Source organism: Lynx canadensis, chromosome B1 (genome assembly GCF_007474595.2).
Source record: "Lynx canadensis isolate LIC74 chromosome B1, mLynCan4.pri.v2, whole genome shotgun sequence".
Lineage (NCBI taxonomy): Eukaryota > Metazoa > Chordata > Mammalia > Carnivora > Felidae > Lynx > Lynx canadensis.
Window position 1 is genome coordinate 190,253,879 of NC_044306.2, and position 24,309 is coordinate 190,278,187.

At 36.8% G+C, this 24,309-nt stretch overlaps 1 protein-coding gene across 2 annotated transcripts in view; it reads right to left on the reverse strand.

The window, feature by feature from the left end:
• Positions 1-24,309, reverse strand: part of SLIT2 (slit guidance ligand 2) — a 377,203-nt gene that overhangs the window by 345,384 nt on the left and 7,510 nt on the right. For both annotated transcript variants that reach the window (XM_030314130.1, XM_030314128.1), the window contains exon 4: positions 15,149-15,220. In XM_030314130.1, coding sequence (XP_030169990.1) covers positions 15,149-15,220 — 72 coding nt within the window. The remainder of the gene's footprint in view (positions 1-15,148; positions 15,221-24,309) is intronic.

Below are 24,309 nucleotides of genomic sequence, written 5' to 3' on the forward strand. Positions count from 1 at the left end.
GGGGATATGACTTTCATTATTTCACGACACATTTGACCACAGATTACTTTTCTCTTGGATCACGGGAGAGAACACATTAGGAATCACTGTTTTGAGATATAATACACATAAAATAACCAGTACAGAAATAAATACAAGGCACTAAAGTAGCATGTGTTTGAGAATTGGGGAAAAGAAGTATACTTATGAAACATCTAAACCTGAATCATCTTATAACAATATAATGAAAGTAAGTACTTTGTTGTTTTTTTTTAAACATTTATTTATTTTTGAGACAGAGAGAGCGCATGAACAGGGGAGGGTCAGAGAAAGAGGGAGACACAGAATCTGAAACAGGCTCCAGGCTCTGAGCTGTCAGCACAGAGCCTGCTGCGGGGCTCGAACCCACAGACCGCGAGATCATGACCGGAGCCGAAGTCGGACGCTCAACCGCCTGAGCCACCCAGGCGCCCCTGAAAGTAAGTACTTTGAAACAGATACCACACTTACGATGTGGCTAGAACATTTATTTAAATAAATATAAATATATATTTTTGTATACATTAATATAAATACAAATAACTATAATATATTTAAATGTTTATTTTATATATAAATAAATGACATATTTATCCACAGCTTAATAGTTTCAGGCCACTCAATTTATAAAATAAGCCAATATCTGGATTCTACTGTTGTTTTAAACCACTTTGCTGTCTTTAAGTTAGTGTAGAGTTTCTGAACAAGAAGGCGTTGAAGAATAAGACTGTCCATTTAAAAAACATTCCACTACATTGATAGTTCTTTTTCGCCCCTCTGTCATATTTATTTCAAGTTTTTCTCTGATTTTCATCTAGTATCCCATTTTAGGACAATAGAAAGATAGCTGATGAATATGCCGAAGCCCTCAAGGAGCATACAACCTAGGGAGGGCATTTCGTTAACAAACTAATAATTATAATATAAAAAATTAACAGTTTCTATCTATAATATCCTAGACTTAGTCAAATACTTTTAATACTTTTCCTAGGCTAGAGGTATGTGAATCAGCCATGTTAAATAGTAAGCAAAAACATGTTGCTGTTTCACAGCCGTGTGAAGGAAGGGACCCCTCTCCTCACTCAGGGTGCTGGCATCCCTGAATGGGAACAGTCACTGTTTGAGACAAAGTAAAGCAGTGCCTGGTTAGTGGCAAGGAATAGCTGGGCTTCCCAATAAGACTGAAGAGAATACAGAAAAATCCCTTCCAGATATCCTTAGGTGCAAACTCTTTCCCTGAAATATGATAATTGATATATGTTGTGAATTTTAAAGCAATTATTATAACTACAAGTGTTACTCTTGTTCATACAACTTCACTTGTTTAATCACACTATTTGCTGCAGTAATTTCCCGCGTCAAGTAAATTCCAAGGGATTACATGGTGGGTGGGGAGAGGAAAAAAGGTATTTCCTTTTATCAAATGTAACTATGTTGCTTTCTCATTCCATCACGTCCCTGTGTAATAAAAGAAGAATCCAGGGTGGTCACTTGGAGTACCTGATTAACAACTTTCCTTGAAACTATTAATTAGTTGTGGAATTCATTCCCCTTAAAGACAGGGAAAGAAAACCACACCAACTCAGAAAGTGAGCTCGCCTTTTGGAAAAAGACTCCAGATTTCAGTTGCCTTTGGGGTATTCAGGTTCTACACATTTTATTCTCCTCAAAAGGTCAAGGAAATTAATTGTCTGGGGCGCACGATGCATTTACTAGGGAGAATTATAGAAAATGATGGTCCCTACTCTCAAACCTGTTACAATCAAAAGATGATAACACAAATATGAACATAACCTGCATCAACCAATGCCATTACTCTCCTTTGATTTGCCTTGTTTGACTTTTAACTCATCTCTTCACGCTACCATCGGTGATGTTTGAGAGGCAGGTGATTATTGAAACTACGTCAGTTGTACACCACTTCCTTCATATTGAGGGATTATCAAGTATCAGGATAACCACTTAATAATGCATAACCATCAAATCTCCTTTAATCATTTTTTTTAAAACTAAGCCTTCAAACAATTCACATTTAATACCAAAGCCATGCAAAATATAACAGGCTGTATTTATCTAGAAAAGAAACTGCCTTTATTTTTTAAATTGCTAATAGGGGAGAGAACAATCTTCAAACCACTCATCCACAACATAATTATCTAATTCCTGGTTTATTACCATGAATAATTCCACCATTATAATTCTTGCAAGTCCTGTGAAGGGTTCCCTATAAATTTCTGAAAAAGAGCTACAACAATTGTGAAAGTTTCAGTCTCCTTCCCTTCCCTCAATTATGTCTGAGCATCCCCTAGCGACGAGGAAACCTGTGCTAAGTTCTGGTGACGGGAGGTGAACACTACCAGATGTGGTCACTCTCTTTCCTGACTTACCATACACTTTTACGAGCAAAGAAATATCCTCAAAAAAGAGACCAGGTACCTTTGCTCAGTATCTGCCGCTGGTGGTGACCAACAGAGCTAGGAATGTACACAAGGATAGCTTCTGACTTCTGATTTAGGGTTCCCTTCACAGCACAGCATATTTCATTCCAAGTGCAAGCTATTGTTTGTCTTTTTCAGGCTTAATTTCCATCAAGCATTCAGTTGGAAAGTACTGATGAAGCAACCTGTACTAGGCTAGATGCTGTATGTAAAACCAAGACAAATATGAGACGGGGGTCTTTTGCAAAGCTAACACACACGTTATGATTAACGAACAATATGCCATGGCACGTTGTAGGACACAGAAAATAATGGTGGTTTTAATCATAAGAACAAAAATGAAAATAACATAAAATACACAGCACTTACTTCATGTAAAGCATCATACTAAGCTTGGTTTATTTAGTGTATACTTTACTCCGTACATGACTTTCAGGAGGTCAATTATATTATTATCCTTTTTTTTTACACAAGGGGAAACTGAGGCACAGGGCAGGTAAAAAAAAAAGACATTCTCAAGGCTACACGTTAAGTGATTCACTCCTACACAATCAAGCAACAGTCTGTACTCATAACCACCACCTTACAATGAACGACCACTTGGGACATAACTAACTGAAGCAGTTGTCAAGGGTTTGATGGAGGAGGTGAGGCTTATTATGCAAGCAGGTAAACTATGCTACTATAACTTGGAGGCAAGAAAGGAGGCCAGAAATGTGCTGACAATTTCTGGGGAGTGACAGCAAAATCTGCTTGCCTGGGAAATAGCATATGAATATATGCTGTTCTCTGATAGCGATGATAAAAGTTAAAGAAGTAATATAGAACTCAATTATGATTGGTCTTGAAAGGCAAGCAAGAGAGTTTTATGCAAAAGGGAAGTTAATTTGTTTTTAATTTTTTAATGTTTATTCATTTTTTTTAACATTTATTCATTTTTGAAAGGCAGAGAGAGACAGAACGTGAATGGGGGAGGGGCAGAGAGAAAGGGAAACACAGAAACAGAAGCAGGCTCCAGGCTCTGAGCTCTCAGCACAGAGCCCGACGCGGGGCTGGAACTCACGGACCGCGAGATCATGACCTGAGCCGAAGTCGGCCACTTAACCGAATGAGCCACCCAGGCACCCCAATGGTTATTCATTTTTGAGAGAGAGAGAGAGAGAGAGAGAGAGAGAGAGAGAGAGATAGGCTGAGTGGGAGAGGGGCAGAGAGCAAAGAAGACACAGAATTCAAAGTAGGCTACAGGCTCCTAGCTGCCAGGACAGATCCTGACTCGGGGCTCAAACCCACAAACTGTGAGATCATGACCTGAGCTGAAGTCAGATGCTTAATCAACTGAGCCACTCAGGCACCCTGGGAAGTTAATTTTAACTCACCTAATCTCTGCAAAGTAGGATACAGAGTATTTCTAGATATCCTATCCCCAAGTCTCTTCATATGCAATAGTTTCAATAGAATAACTATCAAATATATTAGTTACAGCATAACTGTTTGTATTTAAAACAGTTATTTGTCTTTGTTAAGAGGCAAACTTGGAGATTTTCCCTACAATAAATCCTAGAATCTTTCTTTTTATTTACTCGTCGGGGATTCCAAATTACTAATGTATAAACCTTAACACTGAGTTTCTCAGTATGAGTGCATCATTGACTTTTAAAAAATTAATTAATTAATTAATTTTTGAGAGAGAATGAGCAAGTGAGAGAGACAGAGAGAGTGGGGAACGGGCAGAGAGATAGGGGAACAGAAGATGTGAAGTAGGCTCTGGGCCGACAGCAGAGAGCCTGATGCAAGGCTCTAACTCATGAACAGTGAGACCATGGGCTGAGTGCAAATCTGATGCTTAACTGACTGAGCCACCCAGGAGCCCCTCATTGACTTGTTTAGAACAAAAGCAACATATTTATCTATGTCAAATGAAATTTCCTGTAAATTCCCCTAAATTTGTATTCTTCAAGCATTTTGAACATTCAAAAAATTTTTACGTTTCTCTCTCAGTAACCCCACTTCCCAGGTACACGCATGTACACACACACACACACACACACACACACACACACACACACACACACACTACCTGGTTGACTTGGAATAGCAATTACTATAATAAACTATATAATTTAGAATATACTAGCTATCCAATATGTTAGATAACCAAAATGTGTTACTTCTCTCCCTTTCATAATTTTTAACTTCGGAACATTTTGGGTTTTGTAACTACCTCAATCTGAAAGTGGATCCTTATGTGAAGGAAATAAAATTTAAAGCAATATTCCTATCTGTTGGTTTTTGTTATTAGACTCTGGGTAGAGAAGCAGCTCTGGGAAGAAAAAGATCAGTGGGTTAAAAAAAAAAGGACAATTTTGGATAAAAACTGAAATTTGATAGAAGGAGAGCATATAACATTGTGGAAAGTGCCTACGCTATGTTTGCAGTATTTTGTGAATGAGAATATAATTCTTGGGTCCAAGCAGGGCTTTCTATTAAGAGATTTTAGTAACATTGATTCCTCCTTGCACTCTTTTACCATGAATAATACAGAAAATGGGCTTTATCCTGAAGCACTTGAATTTAAATTTTAAAAAAAGGCATAAACATTTTTAGTTTCCGTATGAACAAAAACAGTGTCCTCAGAAAAATGACACTATAACAGCATGCTTATTTCTGCAAAAATTAAGAGAGATTTTACTTTAACAGAAAATGACTTAGTAAATATTTTTAAAATTTTCATATACTTGAATATGAAGTTGCATATCCAGATAAAATGAAAGGAGTTAACAGATATAAATTCTAATAATACTTTTAGCAAAACACAGTGTTACCGAGTGAACAGCTGCCCTTGGCAGTACATATCGCATTTTCCAAATGTTATCAATTTGCCTCAAGACCATTCCCGTTAGGTAACTTGTTTTAAAAAAAAGATCAAGAATAAATTAAGGTATTAGACAGCACATAATATTCTCATAATTAATGAAGTGCATCTGAATTTAATATTAATGACGTCATTCATCCTACTGTCTATGTGTAAACTTTTTTTATCATATGATAGTAACTATCTCCAATTAGATAATCATGATGATAATATAATAAGGCATCTTTCCCCCATATAATTTGCTTACCTATGATTACATATTTTGACCCGGATTCTTACAACAATGTAACCATAGCAGTGGCTTAAAAGACATAAAAATATGTGTAATTAGTATCCTAAGCATATTTAAACTTCTTATGATAAACTAATTGGTAATTTCAAATGTTTTACAGTGGAGGATAGAATGTAAGTTTAAAAATATTTAAATGTTAACACAAAAATACAGTGTTTAATTAAGATGTATTTTTAATATATTAGTCTAGAAACCTTTTAAATAAGCACGCCAGATTTAAAATGTAATTTAAATTAATATTTTAGGAAAAAAAGGGTCAAGGTTAAACTGTTTATCCTCCTTAAAAAGTTTATAATGTCTTTTGTGTCTCTACTTACAAAAAGAAATCTCAATGAAACTTGGATATTAAAACCTCCCAGGAAACCAACAATAAAAGCTGCTAAGAATTTCACAAGTTTTTTTTTTCCTTAGGTGTTAATTAAATGATCATTTAACACTGCAATGTAAACACAACATTTTCATCTCCTGACAGCACAGCCTATTATAAATCCGGGGTAATAAAAGTCTTGGTGTTAACGCTCTGAACCAAGTTCCCACCACACTCTAAGACGCCTTGTCGTGTCTAAGGTTAAGCATCTAGACACAAAACAAAGCTTGCGCCTACTCGACTTCCAGTCCAATTTTCCCATCGCCCAGTGACCTAGGTAACACTTTGAGCAATAAAGAATAAATTTAATTTCTCCAGCATTTTGTGAGGATTAGGAACAATTGTTGGCTTGCAATGACTTTTTATCCTTGGATTCTTTTTCCTCCGGAGCATTCCTCCGGTCCTAAAAGAGAATTCTGATGGTTTAAGACATAGAACAAACAGAACTTTAAATTAGGCTTTTTTCAATCAATTGGAACTGTTGGAGGGGAAGCAATCAACCTTTCTCTGTGCTGTTCTCAGCTATTCACATACTTCAAGCTTTAATCTTTCACTAGTAGAAGAAACCTATCATGACGGGGCAAAGCTATCTTTTCCCATTCTGTTTCCAGACGTATTTATTTCTCTTTTCTTTAAGACCTTTTTTTAAACACTTAAATCAAGTTGCCATACTTAGCTGTACACATTCATTTGGGGGAGATTTCAAGAGGCACAGATGTTCCCTTAATAATATTTCACACAGCCATGCCGTACCCTACACCATGGGTATCGCACCAACAGGCCTTTTTACTTTTCATTGCTTCCCTCTCTAGAATTTAGTTTTTCAGAGAAAAAAAGAAAAAAACTCCTGCCTGAAGTTTCTTACATCAATCACAATTTATCAAACATTTATCACAATTTTTCAACTTTTTACGAAGAATTCAGTGACCGCGATTACCTTGCCTATGGGTAACAGGTAACAAAAAGAGGACATACACATGGTCCCTCTGCCTGCAAGGCTTATGTGCATATGAAAAGTATTGGAGTTATAATAACAACAGAACAAAACAGAAATAGCTTCTGGCTGAGATCTATTTCATTACCAAATATTGTTTAAATCCAAAGTGCTAAACGATTTGCAATTTGCACTGCATTTTGACATATGTTTAATCTAAAAATGCGCTTACAATCACATATGCAGTTTATGTAAAGATGACAGAATGTTCCACAGATCACATCATATTTGCATATTACAAGATCAATGGGTTAATTATCTTATACGGTTTTAAAGATTGAAATTTTAATTAGCAATAAAAATGTTCTTTAGCAACATATGCAATCTTCTGAATAACTTTCACAATAGTTCACCTATAGTTTGAAGAGTTAACGCAGCATTTTCAAACTAATTCATATTTTTCCTTTATTTATTTAGGAAAAACACATCATTAAGACAACAACCCAAATATGCAGGCGTAACACAGCTTCTAAGTCACAGTCTCTGTTTCTACAGCTAATTCATCTTATATAGGAATTTTAAAACTACGTGAATCATCAACTGGGATAGGGTAAGAGATCTCATTAAGAACATTCTGGCCTTAATGCATCTTGTGTGGCCAAGTAAGGAGAAATAAAACGATGCATATTTTATGTTAATTTTTAGTGATGAAAAAAAATAATGTGGCCACGCTTATGTCTGTGTTATTACACCGAGAAAAATTGCAAGACAGAGGTGAAACAGAACAAGGAGATTTTCTGACTGTGGGCAGGTTGCAAAGACATCTGTGTGACTATTTTTTTTTTTCATCTTATTTTGCAAGAACGAGACAATAATCATGTAATACAATTTCTACCATACTGGAAAGTTGGTCATGTTCTTTTTTTTTAATAATTTTTTTTAAGTTTTATTTATTTATTTATTTATTTATTTATTTATTTATTTATTTATTTTGAGAGGGAGAGAGACAGCATGAGCAGGAGGAGGGGTAGAGAGAGGGAGGGAAAGAATCTCAAGCAGGCTCTGCATTGTCAGTGCAGAACCCAACGCAGGGCTCGAACCCATGAAAACATGAGATCATGACCTGAGCCGAAACTGAGAGTCGGACACTTAAGTGACTGAGCCACCCAGGCGCCCTGGCAATGTTCTTCTGAATACAGAATCTATAATGTGACTGGAAATATCCCCAGGAGGAAAATATGATCATTCCCATTTTACAGATAAGGAAACTTGACTCCAGGGGTGTCACCTGATTTCCAAAGATAGCAGAGCTGAGTAGGTATTTAAACACTAGTGTTATATGTCCCTTCTCTTATGCTATAAATTAATTGATTTCAGGGTCTTAAAACATATGTCAATACACTAAAATTAGCTAAATAGAACCAGAATCCTATGGACACTTATTCCTGGAATTATTTATGTAAACTTCAGTCACCAAACAGTGGCAATTTCATAATTTGTCACCAAATTTTAAAATATTCCCTGATAATGTGTATTGAAAAATGTCTTTTTCACATGAAAAACATACACTTAAATTCATGTTTCAACAAACACAATCCCTTTTGATGAACTAAGTTTTAATTTACGTATTACAGGTCAGATATTAACCATGGTGGAGGCCCACATATACCACCTATTACCTGGGGCCTATTACCACCTATTACAGTGTTACCCTGGTTTCTCTCCCCAGTATCTACAACAGTATCTCCAAATTCAAATTGCCCTACTGTGAGTACTTCTTGGTGCAGATAAAAACATTTGCATTTGGAAAGCAACTATTTAAACAAGTATACTTGAACAGAAAAGATTCTTCTAGTTGATGCAATTAATTACGCTGTAGACTTCACATTCAGAGTATATTCTGTGGGTTAGCAACAACAGAAACCTACTAATTTCTGACTTTCTTAAGCAACAGCTTTCACTTGTAATCTCTTTGAAATAAAACTATCAACGTGAGGCGTGGGCGTGGCAAAAATCTCAAGTACAATGTTAATCCTCACTACATTTATAACTTCTAAATAATAGGATTACATGTTGATTTTAATTTTTGTTAATGTTTATTTTATTTTTGAGACAGAGAGAGACAGAGAGCGAGCAGGGGAGGGGCAGAGAGAGAGAGGGAGACACAGAATCTGAAACAGGCTCCAGGCTCTGAGCTGTCAGCACAGAGCCCAACGCAGGGCTCGAACTCGTCAACCATGAGATCATGACCTGAGCCGAAGTCAGACTCTCAACCGACTGAGCTACCCGGGCACCCCCGATTACGTGTTGATTTTAAATCAAAATCAAAAGTAAGTCCTACTCCATGGCTTGCCTCTTTTCTTCATGTCAAGTGGTAATGGCTATTCTGAAGTGTGTTCAGATACCCGTGTATCGAGTCTTTTGTCTATCTACCTTTGGTTACGTAATTAGTAATCTATTTTTTTATTTTTATTTTATTTTTATTTTATTTTGAGAGAGAGAGCGTGCGCACTAGCAGGGGAGGGGCAGACAGAGAGAATCTTAAGCATTGAGCCCTGACACAGGGCTTGAACTCATGACCATGAGATCATGACCTGAGCCAAAATCAAGATACAAATGCTCAAACACCTGAGCCACCCAGGTGCCCCAATAGTAATTTTTTTTTATTTTTTTAAATGAAATGTTCCTTGTAGATCTCTATTCTCTAAGTGGCAAGAGCAGAGTCCCTTGGGTACAATAATGATAGGTCATTAATAAGTTACTGAGTAAATAATAAGGGACTTGGTGTTTTAACCACTGACAGTTAACACATTTCTAAGTTTTATCTCACTTATTGGTTCTTAGTTTTCAAAGATCAAGAGTCAACCCGCTCCCCTTCACAAAGTACGAGCATGAGCAATACAAATAGTGTATCTTTGCACCAAATGGTAAGGCAGACACACCACACCCGAGGAACTTTTATCGTCTGGACACGAAGCCCTTCGGCAGCCTGGGCAATGGAGAGCAGCGGTAGCCATCATGGCAGCTCACTAGATGAGTAATGATGTGGGTCTGGCTGGACGACGGTAACCGTAGCAACTGCAACCTGCAATTCCTGCACAACCACTGTGGGATTTATTGTGGCAGGGGCCAAACAGGCCAAGAGTGAAAGGGAGCAGGAAACTATGGCACCTGACACCTCGAGGAGCCCACACTTTAATCAGAGCTGGCAGGAATTAATTCAAGAGGAATTTTGATACAAGCTCCGCTGTGGCGCTCTTGTTTTTATCCTTGAATACAAGAATCCTGTGAGATTAAATTATATAGTTTTATAGAAATGCAGTATTATATTAAATTAACGGATATTTTGCTTATGTGAAAAATGGGTTATTTTTATTTTACTGTGTCTACCCAAACCCTCCAATGTTTAGAAGACCTAAGGGGACTAAACATTTAATTAGCCAAGTTACCCTTTAAATTTAATTTGGCTCTCTATTATTCATAATGCCTTCCCAGCATTACTGTTTGTTCATTCACGTTACAGACCCTGAACCCGACGGAGATTTAACTCAATACATCAAACACTTACTGAGAGGTTTCTAAAGGTCAAGCCTCATACTAGACCCTGGGGACATAAAAAAACAAAACAAAACAAAACAAAACATGTTTTTGTAATAAATGTATATCAGCATTTATATGCATAATCACAGAAAAAGTAAACTAGGTTAATAATAACTGACAAGTTTACTAGTGATTATGTCTGGATGGCAAGGTAATGAATAATTTCTATTTCCTCTTTTCTATTTTTCTGAATTGCCCAAACCTTTCTAATATGAGGGTATGTTACTCTTACAACTACTCAAAAACAAAAACAAATGGTAAAGGTCCTTCTGTGGGGCAAGAAGAAAGGAAAATAAAGATAGCTTCACTGTATATGCGTTGTACTTCGCAAATTAATTTTTACCTTAATAAAACAAAAATTAAGTTTTCTTCTAAACAAAAACCCTGATTATTATTATCAAAAACATTTTGAGCCTCTGAGATCCTATCTGACAGTAAATGAACTGTGACCTGACCAACCAAATTAAGCGGTCAAAATCTATTTGTCTCAGGTAAGTAGTCATTAGGCCATAAAAAAGTCCTTGAGTTTAAAAATACTATTTATAATGTTAGATAATTTAGAGGCTCCAAAGCTCATTGGGGAATAATAAATGCTACTTGTGAACCAGAAATAAAAAGGTTTTATTCAAAGAAGTAGAGAAAATGAATCACTGGGACTTATGTATTTAATTTCATTTGTTAGTTTTGTTTTGTTTCAGTAGATACAAGTGAAAAATGAGTTTCTGCCATGTGCCTTGGATACTTAAGTTTATGTTAGAAGTCTGGGTAAATATAATAATACTCAAAGAAATAAACTGAAAACCACAAAACAAATATTTATAACCAAATGCTCGACCGCAGTACTACCAATGAAATTCCTTTCTAATGAGCCTGGATTAGTAGTTGAAAACTCAAGTTGAAAAGTGTGAATCACTCACTGGTAAATCACCTTTAAGGTTACATTTATCAGGAAGTTTTGTATATGCTACTCATATATATAAATGCCACTCATAAATTTCAATCAATCACGATCGCCCATTTCAAAAGTGACTAAAAATCTCAGTTAATCAGCTCCAGGTTGCTGGAGAAAATAATTTTCTCCGCTCTTAAATTAATAGTAAAGAGGCGACATCAGTTTGGGGGGAGAAGCAAGAGGCTAGAATGGCGTATCTACGCAAGTTAAGGAAACTATATGCTGTCTCTTTTAACCTCCAACCTAGGGCCCTTTACTTTCCCTTTACTTACACTTTCCATCTGTCAACAAGTGCTTGTAATTTTATTACACTGTCCTGTAGTTTATGCAGAGTTGGTATTATTTTACAGAGTTCTGTTAATGGACTGGATAAATGGTAATGCTATTTAAACTAGTCTCCTGCTCCAACAAACACAGCTGCAACTGTACTACTATTTCTGAGCAAACATCTTGACCTGAACATGTAGTGCTCTCTCAACCCGTCCAAAGAGAAATTGGAGCAGACAGCAAAGGAAAAGCATATTTGGCCGCTAGCAGCAACCAACCGTGTCGAATCATAATTCATATACAGCGTACCCTCTTTTTCTTTTATATTGCATTTAGAGTCCAAAAAAAGCATGTGTGCTTCTTCACCTGGCATCTCATTTTCCGCCAAGAGTCAAATGGTGATTTTTCATTACAAAAGTGCAAAGAAAATCTGCATAATGTCCAGTACATCAGACTAGCTTAAATCCTAATGATAAAAATCAGACGTGAGTAGAGTGAACTACACATTAAACTAGTGAACTTCTTCATTAGTTATATACTGGGATAAAAAAGCATTAAATAAAAGTATTAAATAACAAATACAGTAAGTGAGAAAAAGAAATGGAGGTACTAATTGGAATGATGCAACAACTTAAAGAGAGAATAAATTATAAATGTGTTTCCTTCATGAATTCTAGATGTGTAGGTCTCTACCACATTATATAGTAGGGCAATTATGGATTGCTTAATATGTATATGCAAAGACCAGGCTAATACCTTCCCTGTCCCAACATATACTCTCTGCTATTAGTCAGAAACCCTGTATCCTTTGTTCTGTCACTGATCCTTCTTGTGAAAGATTCATTTTTCAATGAATGTTTTAAAGGAGATTTTTGTCTGTCGATCTGGGCACATTTTTCCATCTGTTGGAACATTTGTTTCGGGTGAACTACTAGGCACCTGTATCACATGAAGAAACTCTGAGCTTGAATCCTTCCCTCTTAGAAATTACACTGGCCAGGCAGTCAGACTCACAAGCTTTTGGTTCTTTATTTATTAAAGATATTTAATGCTGGTTGTTTACTCCAATTAATGATTACCATCATAAAAAAAAAAAGTGGTCACATGTAGCTTATAACTTACCCTCTCAAGAGAAATACCATTGGTAACAATCCACTATATCGAATTCGGGTGGGACAAATAGTACCTTCATTCAAAGGAAGATTCCCGATGTGAGGGTGAAGAAAAAAATTACACCACTGTTTCTACGTGTATTTAGTGTTTATGTCAGTCGGTAAATCCCAACGAATATTAAGCATTATGCCATCAATCTCTAATTTCAGGAACATCAAAGCATTCAAGCCCCTCTTGCAACTAATCCTAAGAAATAAAGTTTTATCTTCCCAAACTTCCCAGAAGAAATCATTTGAGCCGAACAGGTACATCACAACTCTGAGCTGTATTTTCTAGCTGTCCATTTTCTCATATTTTTACATGCTTTTAATTAACTAAAAAATACTGCCTCAGAGTTTTATGGGTTCTGTTTCTTTAATTTTACTTCTTCAGGATTTCAGGTCTCTTTTCACACAGCAGCTTCCTAAAGTCATAAAGTCATAACAAAATATAAGAGAAAAATCCATTGGTCCACTATGTGATATTGTCTAAGAGGGAAAACTGTTCCACGGAATAGAATTTACTAATAGAAGACTCTGTGCTGGATTAAACTACCTGAAGCCTCCTAAGAAAAGTAAACCAAGTACTTCTAGACTAAAATTCAAACATTCTTGTTTCTCTGAGGTAGGGTTGAAGTTAATTTTCCCCTCTTTCGCTTAATATTTTAAATCGTAGATGACAGTCATTCATTTAAATTATATTTTCACAGCTACATAGAAAATGGAAAATTTCCTAGACTGGTGTGAATTGCTTTTGCATGGGCACTATTAGCAAAGTGGTGGTTTCATATCCCTCATCATATACCAGAAGTCCATTCTCCAGTCTCCTCCATCACCAAAGCTTAACGCAGAAAGCAGAATCACAACTAAAACCCTCTCTGTGGCCCTTCTTAGAAACTAAGCACAAATATTTCTACATCAGTATCAACTTAGCATCTTTACAATGTTCAATATTCTATCTCCTTGGTCAAACTAGTCCATAAAGAATTCTTATTTAAAAGTCTATTTTCAAGTTTCTTTGAAAACTTTTTTTCCTTTTTTTAATTTACTTAAATGGAGCTAATTAGCTGGCAGGGAACCCAAGGAAAAGGAGAAATCCTGCCAGGCGACTTTGGCTGTCCTCGGAGGACCAGTACCAGGGAAGTGAGACTCTAAAGGGGAGATGCAGTGTGTTCGTTTGGCTGCACATCTGCCCACTGAGCCAGCTCTCTCTGTAGTGAGCTAAGGCACCAGGAGGACTGAACAGAGACCGTGGCCACAGTGCAGGGAGGGCTCGAGGGCAGTGTTGCTAGACTTCCTACTTGTAGAATTGATAACAACACTATTGAACTCATAGGCTACGACAAAGCCAAGTTCGGAAAAAAAGGAATCCGCTCACTTCCCCCCACAAACAGGAACCTACGGGACGTCCCCTACCATCCAGGTGGAAGGCGTGCCGAGGAATTTCTTCTATATATCCCCAATTTCTTTCATGACATCCATGAACATCAATAATCATCGTTATTTGTTTTTCCAACAATTTGTTGCTTATCTCCCATCTGCACAAAATCACTCATATGGCTGAAAATCTAATTTTAAAAGCTTTCAAAAATGTGTTTTCACTATTACTTATTAGGTCAGTGTACAAGCATTCCAAGGAGGAAAACCTGATTCTGCCTAAAACTCACATTATGTTCTTTCCAAAGGAGCACTTCCGTTAACAGTCTATGACATATTTGTGAGGAAACGTTTACGGTCATTCCTATTGCAGAGTTTGGAATTCTGGCCTTAAAAGGAACATTTAAGAGGAAATTTACAGCCCTCTTTAAATACCTTATAATAATATTTCCAGACTAATAAACACGACTCCAGCACAGAAACAATGTCGAGAAAGCTGACATTAAGAACCCTAACTTTATAACAAAACACTGCCAACTTCCTCTTCAGAGGAAGTATAGTGGCAAATTTTCCCTTCAGAACTTAATCAAAAGTTTCCATAAAAAAGTAAGGTAAATCTCCTCCTCATCACATAACCAAAAAGGAAAAATACAATTACAGTGACACATACATGAACCACTAAATGCTAACCAAATAGAACAACAGGAACCACTGGGAAACCAATCATAAACTTCCATAAGAAGAAAAAACAAGCAAGCTTTTAATCCATTAATCTATCAGTGAATAGATTCCAGGAAAGCACAAGGAAACAGATCCAAAATACATTTATTAAAATACAAGGTACTACCCAAAGCAACAATAACTATTTCTGTCTACTTACAGCCTGTAGAGCTTCGAAGTCCCAAGAAACAGCAACTCAGGAAACAGCTGAAGGTGATTTCTGTTCAAACGCCTTTTGAGAAAAACAAAAACAAAGCGTATGTTACATAGAAAATACCCAACAATGAGTCTGTGATTTGGTACTGTCGTGCCTCATCCTGTATTTCAGGAAAGGAAGAAATGACATTCAAAAGAATTCGAGCATTGCAAATCAAAAGTTGGTTACACCTTTTGTTACCTGACTCTTTAAAGCAATTTTCCATTATGCTTACTCAGATGATTACCGGCACCTAAACCCTAACCTCACATCCTGTGCAACATCAGTCATCCAGAATATACACAACAAGAAAGGATTTCTTGCCTAGGACTCTGCTGTCTAGGTTAGGTGAGTGCGAGATACAATGCAAACACCACAGTAAACGGTGCCCTAAGATAATTCATGCACTGTCCCAGATGACCTAAATTTTTAGCCAAGGCATTGTGGGGAAATGGAAATTTCAATTTTGTTAGCATTTTGTTTAGCTGTGGGGAAAAAAAAAAGTGTGAGGAAATGTCAGCATGATTTGTCCCTATGGGCGAAAGCAGAAGAAAACGGCCAAGTCCAAACCTAAATCCACAGTTCTTGACCCTTAACTGAAAATAAGGCTGAAACAGAACTAATAGTAGTGGCTAAAAATGTTTAGATCGTGCTTTTTTACATGTTTACCTGATATGAATGTAACTTTAGAGTTTAGAAAAAAATTTGACTGCAACTCTAACTCAATTAAGCCCCGATGCTGTGTAACTAAGTTCTTCTGGACTATGCACACTTCCTGAAGGCTAGGTAGATCCTGATGCTGATGTACTAGGATCTCAATCCCATTCATCTCACGTGGACACGTTAATGTTTCAGTAAAAATAAATGTTCACATCTCTGCTTTTCCCAAATTTATTTAAAAAAAATTTTTTTTAAATGTTTATTTATTTTTGAGAGAAGGAGAGACAGAGCATGAGCAGAGGAGGCGGCAGAGAGAGAGGGAGACACAGAATCCGAAGCAAGCTCCAAGCTCTGAGCTGTCAGCACAGGGCCTAATGCGGGGCTCGAACTCACAAACCGTGAGGTCATGACCCGAGCCGAAGTCGGACACTCAACTGACTGAGCCACACAGGCGCTCCTGCTTTTCCCAAATTTAAATTACATGATAAGCTGATGCAAAATGTACATTTAAATGATTTACAAGTTGCAAAAAAAAAAAAAGATTTATAAATTTCTATTGCCCTACAGGAGAGTAAGGAGGTCCAGAAAACTAACGACACTTTGAAGAAACTTGAGTATTAAATATAAATGTCAAAAGGACAGGAAAAGAAAGCATGCCAATCTTGACTTGTTTATTTTTTTTATTTATTTACCTATTTATCTACCTATCAATCTTGATATATTTAAATGGCCATCTGGTAGCAGCAAAATTATATTTAATCTCCAGAGGGCAGAACTGGCACTAGTGAATACATTTCTTAAGAGAGTATATTATAAGGAAGACCTTTCTAAGAATTAGTGAATTTCCAAGAATTAGAAGAAATGGAATGATCTGCCTTGAGAAACTCAACTTCTGATTCCACTTTCATCCAAGCAGAGGCAGTGTGTATTTTTTTCTTTTTCCTGCAAAGGACGTAATCAAAAGAACTCCCGCATTAGGTGAAAAATTGTACCAGCTGAACTTCAGAACTTCTTCAAACTCCAAAATGCCATGAGGTAATGATGAAGACTGTAACTTTTGTTACATAAACTCACATTAGGAAGAAGTTGATTATCTACAGAAACATTCTAGGCACTTAATAAAACGCACACTTGTAAAAAAGTATGCCAAGACGATTAGGGGGAAAATGGTAAAATTAGTGGTGAAAGGGTGGAATTTCTTTCCACTTACGCTAATTTTTATAAATAAAGCATATAACAAGGTTAAATTTAAAGTGAAACCAAAAGCTTTTACTTATTTATTTTTGTCTGCTGGGAATGGAGAAAGGAAGGAGTATTTCTGAGGGAGGATGACTTCCAGAGTCTACTATTATACAATTCTCATAAAATAAAACTTAACTATGACCTTGTTATATTTTTCTCTCAAGAAACAGACAACAAATATTCACAATAGTGGCAATTAGAATTTTTCTAGGGAAGCGACCGCTCTTGGAAAGACTCCCATTATTCAAGGAGACAATCTCCATTTCTAAAATGGCAGAGATGGGCTATGGCAATCTCATCCAAACCACTGGACTAATAAACATCCTCCAGGATTCACCGGCCATAACCAGTATGCTCCTTCAAGCCTCCGGTCCCTGCAAAGCCCCAGCTGTTTGGAGAGCTTTCCCTATTCTGAGGGTACTTTCTTACAACTTCTGTGAAGCTTCCCTGATCCCCCTACAGAGAGGTAGTTCCTCCCTTGTCTGTGTCCCCATACCCTCATGGCATTTAATAAATAAGAGTCCTTGACGTTGTATTTCATCACATACTGGTCTGTTTCCCAGTAGGCTGTAAGCTCTTCGAGTACAAAGACCACATCTTTGTATTCTTTCCCTTCCTCTCTGGCACTCAGTGGATTTTTAGGAAATGCTAAATGAGAACACACTTGTCTTTTTGCATTTTGATATACTTCAGCAACGCTCTAGCATATGCATTTTATATTCGGCCAACTATTCCCCTGGGATGCTTCCTGAGGATCCTGTCTTAGTTTTTATGCCACTTTCCAACTAACCAAAGCCCCACCACCAACCTTGCTTTCATGTGCCCTATAAAGCAATTATGTCCTTCCCCTCCCATCAACCTCTCTCCCACTGCCATACTCAACATCATCTAGAAGTTAGAAGGAATTTGATATGTTTAAATAATATCAGATATTGTGAGAAAGAAGATATTTCAGATTGGGTGTAGGCAGTGTCTTTTTTTTTTTTTAATATTTATTTATTTTGAGACATAGAGAGCCAGAGCCAGAGAGAGAGAGAGAGAGAGAGAGAGAGAGAGAGAGAGAGAGAGAGAGACAAGGGCAGAGAAAGAGAGAGAGAATCCCAAGCAGGATCGGAAATGTCAGCATTGATTCCACAATGCAGGGTGTGATCTCATCAATTTTGAGACAACGACCTGAGCTGAAATCACATCAGACACTTAACTAACTGAGCCATCCAGGCACTCAAAGTAGTGTCTTTTTCTTTTTCTTAATTATTACTTTCATATTCCCAGCCATTCCTAATTCACTCCAAAAGCGATAGCTAACATAAGCATAACTAAGCTTACTACATGATGATCACTGTTCTGAGAGGTTTACATGAATTATCTCCTTCGTTTTTCAGAACAACCCCAACAGTAGATACTATGGTTACTGTTGTTCTGGAGAAGGGTACACAGCTCATAGAAAGTGGAGCTAAAACCTGAATTCAGGTAGGGTGATTCCAGAACATATCATCTGAAACATTTCTCTCAAAGAGACACAGTCTAAATATTTCTAAACATTAATTAAAAATAATGTAATACTGAAATTTCACTTCTCATCAATCTTTCCTTGGGAAAAACATAGCTTTATAGAGCCCATTTCTTTAATATCTATGAATGAAACAACTGAAAATAAGACATCATTAAAACAAAACAAAAAAAATCTATACTCAGCTCACTGAATTAAAGATCTGTTCAAAATGCCTAAGGTTGAGAGAAAAATGAAAATATGTATAGTTTTCTCTGAATCCAGGTAGTTTATCATCTTTTCATGAAAATTACTGTGAATGGTCTTAATTTTGTCTAAATCAACCATATGCATAAGACAAGGTAATATAGTAGAAAGGCAGATAATAAATGATGTGATAACATGCATAGAAAAACAGTATTATGCTTTTTCCCTCTAAAAGAATATCATGGGGCACCTGGGTGGCTCAGTCAGTTAAGCATCCAACTCTTGCTTTCGGCTCAAGTCACGATCTCGCAGTTTGTCAGTTCGACCCCCACGTCAGCTCTGTGCTGACAGTGCAGATTCTGCTTGGGATTCTCTCTCTCTCCCTCTCTCTCTGCCCCACCCCCATTTGTGCTGTCTCTGTCTCTGTCAAAATAAACAAATAAACTTAAGAAAAAAAAACATAAAAGACTACCAGTACACTTTTTGTTCCTGTTCTTTCTTGAATCAGTGCTAAGAATGAATGGAAATACAAACATTAAAATAAAAGGTGAAACTCTTTCAAAATACTCAATTAAAGGAAAAACTTGAAAGTGGGGCTTTCCTGTAAAATGACCAGAAATTAACCCTTTAAAAGGATTTTTTTAAATCCAGAATTACTTTAAAGACCATTAAGGGGCACAACAATTTCTAAACAGGGCTGGAGTAGAACACAGAATACTTCTTAGCAGCTTGAAAAGGATACTGCCATAATGCTAATGCTAATGTAAATGAGTTAAAGAAGCTAAAATCTGATGGTCCCAGAACAGGAAAACAACATGTAGTGAATGAAATGTATCTCACAGAAGGATTTATGGGAGCCAGCATAAATTGGCTCCATTAAGCAGACCAGGTGGTCAATTACCTATTGTTCAGAACAAGGACAATTGTGTTGAAGATTCATTATACCCAGCTCCTGTGCTACCAGCTAGATGGAATCTGCCCACAGGATCTCTGGGCTAATTGAGATTCTCAGGACGGTAATGCATGATTCCAGAAAGGTGTGCAAAATGCGTCTCAAAGACACTTTTCCTTAGGGCAAAGATGAGAGGGATCCCAGTAACTGCTTCCTCTGTGTTACTGCTAGTTTTGAGCGTGACCTTCAGTGGGGTGAATGATCTTTCTGTATCACACAAAACACCACTGGTCTCTGAAATGCTTATTCTTAACAACCTCAATTTGAAGGGCAGCCTGAGCATTATTGACAAGCACTGCTTCAAATTATGATCTGTCAACTGTTTCTATGTCTTGTCCATTGGTAAAAGTGACAGCCTCTTATTTTTTCAACTTTTACCAGTGAATATTTGCAACCTCCATCCCAATTCAAAGCGTAAAATGAAAAGAATTTTACCAAAGCCAATGGAAAATATATGTCTCGTATCTACCGGCTGTTGTAAATATAAGGTACTTTAGCAATGTGCTTGGTCTAGAACAAGCATTCTATAAATGCTGCCTTAATAAGCTTATCATGTATAATCTCCTGTTTTTCGTATAAAAATGCCTTCTTTTCAGGTAAATTTCTACTCATTCTTAAAATGTTTTTATTCTAATGCTTTCTTTTCAGGTAAATTGCTACTTATTCTTAAAATGTTTTTATTCTAACATTTTTTTTAAGGCAAAGATTTTAACATTTGTGTATTACTTCGATGGATAAATCAAACTTATGAGTAAAAATGTTGCTTCCACTTCATTCCCCGTACTTCTTGGCATTTCTTTATATATCCAGAGCAATGAGAAATACTCTGAAACAAAACTTGAAGGTATTTTTATACATTCTTTCCATCTCTTCTATTGCCATATGCCATAATAAGAAAACCAGAATAAAACCGGTAATAAAATGTGAATGTACAAAAGTCAAATTTATTATGTACACATTTTATTAGCTCAATAAAATAATGCCTAAACTGAGCTTTCGAAAAACAGGAGAAATGTTGAAAATCATGATAAGAGTTCCTTAAATACTAACCATGTGACAAGCGTTTTGTGAAACTATGTGTGTGTTATTTTATTTAGACCATGTACTCCCAGCATGCAAGATAATAATTATCTCTGTTCCAAAGACGAGGAAACTGAGGTTTTGAAAGATGAAGCAATCTGATCAATATCTCCCAGTGGAACTCAAACCAAAGGTTTCCCAGTTTTGCACAATGAGAGGATAACAGACAAATGAGAGTTACCCAAGGCGTGACTATTGCTAATTGAAGAGTTTTCTGGTGTCACTCTTATCTAATGTTTCTGATTTTAAAAGGGGGTATAAGAGTTTGTGTCTGTTTAGAAAGCATAAACGACAGTACAACCAATGAGTGTTTGCTGCATTCTATAGAACAGGCAACAGAAAATAAAACTATAAAGTGCCTACGCAGAGGGGAGTCTGTGTTCTTTGCACCCTGCGCTCACTGCCAGAAGCTAGAAGAGCAGCACACACGTGAGGAGCTCCAGAGCCACCCACCTGCATCCAAAGTGGATGAACACGGCAGACGACAGTCAAACATTTTTTTGTAAATGTTCTCTTAAAGTAATATTCCCATTACATCAGTACCAAATCACCCCTATTGTTACCAAACTGTCATTCTGAAAGCATTTTCCCCAATAGTCCCTCCAGTCCCGCAGATATAAATTGCTCTGAAAAAAAGGTAAGTGCAGTCTTTATGAAAGTCCACGCGGAAAAGTCTCTAATTGCATGCAAAGTTGTGAAATTCCATCTAGCGGGCATAATTCAAGCAGAAAGGGATCCAACAGGAATGAAAGACAGAATTCAATGTAAAATATCTGACATTCACTGCTTCCGCAAATACACTGTAACAGTGCAAACTAAACTACTCATTTCAGGGAGGTATAAAGGACACAGCATCCAGCAAACACTGTCACAAAGGATGAGCCCAAAACAGATGTGGGAAAAATAAACAGCCTTGCTGCTCCAGAATGTATAAAACGGTCCACAAAGAGCAAACAGGCCTTCTCACCACCCTTCAACTTCAAGGCCCATAAAAAATGTTGCATGAGAAACCCTTTTGGATGCATTCAATGTTCCGCTAAACTTTCAATAGTGCACATGCATTAAAGCCTCACATGATCAGTCGTATACATAAATGAAAATAGTCCAATATCGCTTATAAACAAGTGAGAATAATTCACATGGAACAGATATCACAGATAAAGTGATACACACTTGATCATCAATAGCATTTTTATCTCATGCAGGGCATATACTCAACCTCTGTTAGCAAGTTTGACATGTTCTTTGAAGACACACTTTATTTCCTAGGAAAATAACTGCCGTGATTTTAAAGTTGGTAGTATAAAGAAGCCAGAAAACAATTCTTTTGAGATGAGCTTGTATTCTTTTCCAAGGCGATTAGAACTGTTGGTTTGCCCTACTTTAAGAAAAGCACTATGTTATGTGTTGCCTGTAAATTTGTAGGATTAGTCAGAAGAGGGATTCTCCACATTCTTGATGAACAGGGGATAAGTGGTGCTTCCTTCAGACCTGTTCCACAACATATTCTCTACTTGAACTCATGTGTAGAGACCTACAACAGAAATCCTAGAGCACCGTAATTCCTCAGCCTCACCCTGGCTGTCACGTGCTTAGGAATGGGGTGTGCACGTGGGAGAACTAATTCAGCACCACCTTAAATAAAATATTAATGTGTCCTTTAAGTATTCTCTCCTGAGAGTGCAGTGTTTGGTCAAATTTAGGTTCCATTGTAAAGGGATTTAGACTTGTCTAAATTAAAATGAATATCTTCTTTATATTGGCTGTATAGAAACTTGAAAATGTCTACGGGTACAGGTTTATTTTCCAGTATTCCGTGCATGGTTTCATTATAATACTTCAGGACTCATTTTTTAAGCAAAAACAAAACAAAAACAAAAAACAAAAACAAAACAAAAAAAACAGCATATCAAATTACAAAGTTAGTAGGAAAAATATAATTTCAAATCCAGTGATAGTAAAACTTAGAGAGTTTAAAGCAATACTTGTTTTAAATGAACACGTTCACGTTACTAGTATGAAAAGAAAAACAGTCCAAAACCTTGCCTTTATCATTATTGCAAGGGTACAAGATGATTGTAAGTTAATGCAAAGCCTGATACTCCAAGATTTTCTATTGGTTTTCATTAACATAATCTAGGAATATCAGGCTTTTATTTTGCATATAAGCATTTCATTGCATTTAGGACTTCATGTCCTAACATTTTTTTTTGACAACCCAAACAGTATCAAGACTTTCTCGTACTCTTGCTTTCCCATTAAGAAGGAACCTGTAGGGGCGCCTGGGTGGCGCAGTCGGTTAAGCGTCCGACTTCAGCCAGGTCACGATCTCGAGGTCCGTGAGTTCGAGCCCCGCGTCAGGCTCTGGGCTGATGGCTCAGAGCCTGGAGCCTGTTTCCGATTCTGTGTCTCCCTCTCTCTCTGCCCCTCCCCTGTTCATGCTCTGTCTCTCTCTGTCCCAAAAATAAATAAACGTTGAAAAAAAAAAAAATTAAAAAAAAAAAAAAAAAAGAAGGAACCTGTAAATGCATAAATTTTCACTAGTGGAAACTGAAGTGGCCTGGGTCTCCTTAAAAGGTCATAAAATAGAACTTTAATGACTGCAGTATAATCCCATAAACTAGAAGTGAACAACAGAATTTTACACCAGCCCACAAAAGTTTGGGGCCCTAATATGATTTTTTTTGACCCTCAAAGACATGATGCACCAGTGAAGAATCACTTTGAATTAACAATTTTGCATGGAGACTATCGCAGATATACACAGGTATCTTCTGGGAATCATAAAAATGTATATGTCATACATGTTCCGATTCTTTCTTGTAGCTTATTTGTAGTTTGCTTTGCATTAATTAGTTTCCATTGAATTAACTAGTCACTTAACTACATTAGATTTTGGTCGAACACCTCAGCTAAACAAATAGGAGACCTCCTAATACAATCTACATGAGGCACATTTCTCACGGTTTCCTTCCCTTCCCAGATAACAAGTACTACTGGCAACACAGAACATGGAAATCTGCCACTACACATGTGAGGTCTGAAAGTATGGGAGGAAACTGTCAAGACAGGAAGTAACGTGTGGTCATGGTGTGTAACCATGATTAAAACATACTCCTTTTATAGTGATTCATAACCACATTCTGATGATGATCATATTATCTGATGTTATTTTCCATACAACAGAAAGGAGGGAGGGAGGGCGTGTGGAAGGAGGAAGGTTTTTAATATCCATTTATTTCTTGACTTTTGACTGATATAACCTTGTATTTATTGATTCTTTGAAGTGCAAAACAACCTTTCTTTTTGTAGCTATAATGCTTGGATTCACAAATAATGACTTTCTCTATGCTAAAATCAAATTCACCCTAATAACATGACTGTTTCTTACAGATTAAGAGTTGTATTTCTAGAAGGGCACAGATCTTATCTCCTGTTTTCAGATTTGTCTTCTTTCTCTAGGTCAAGTTAAAACTCTACCAACATAAAACAAAA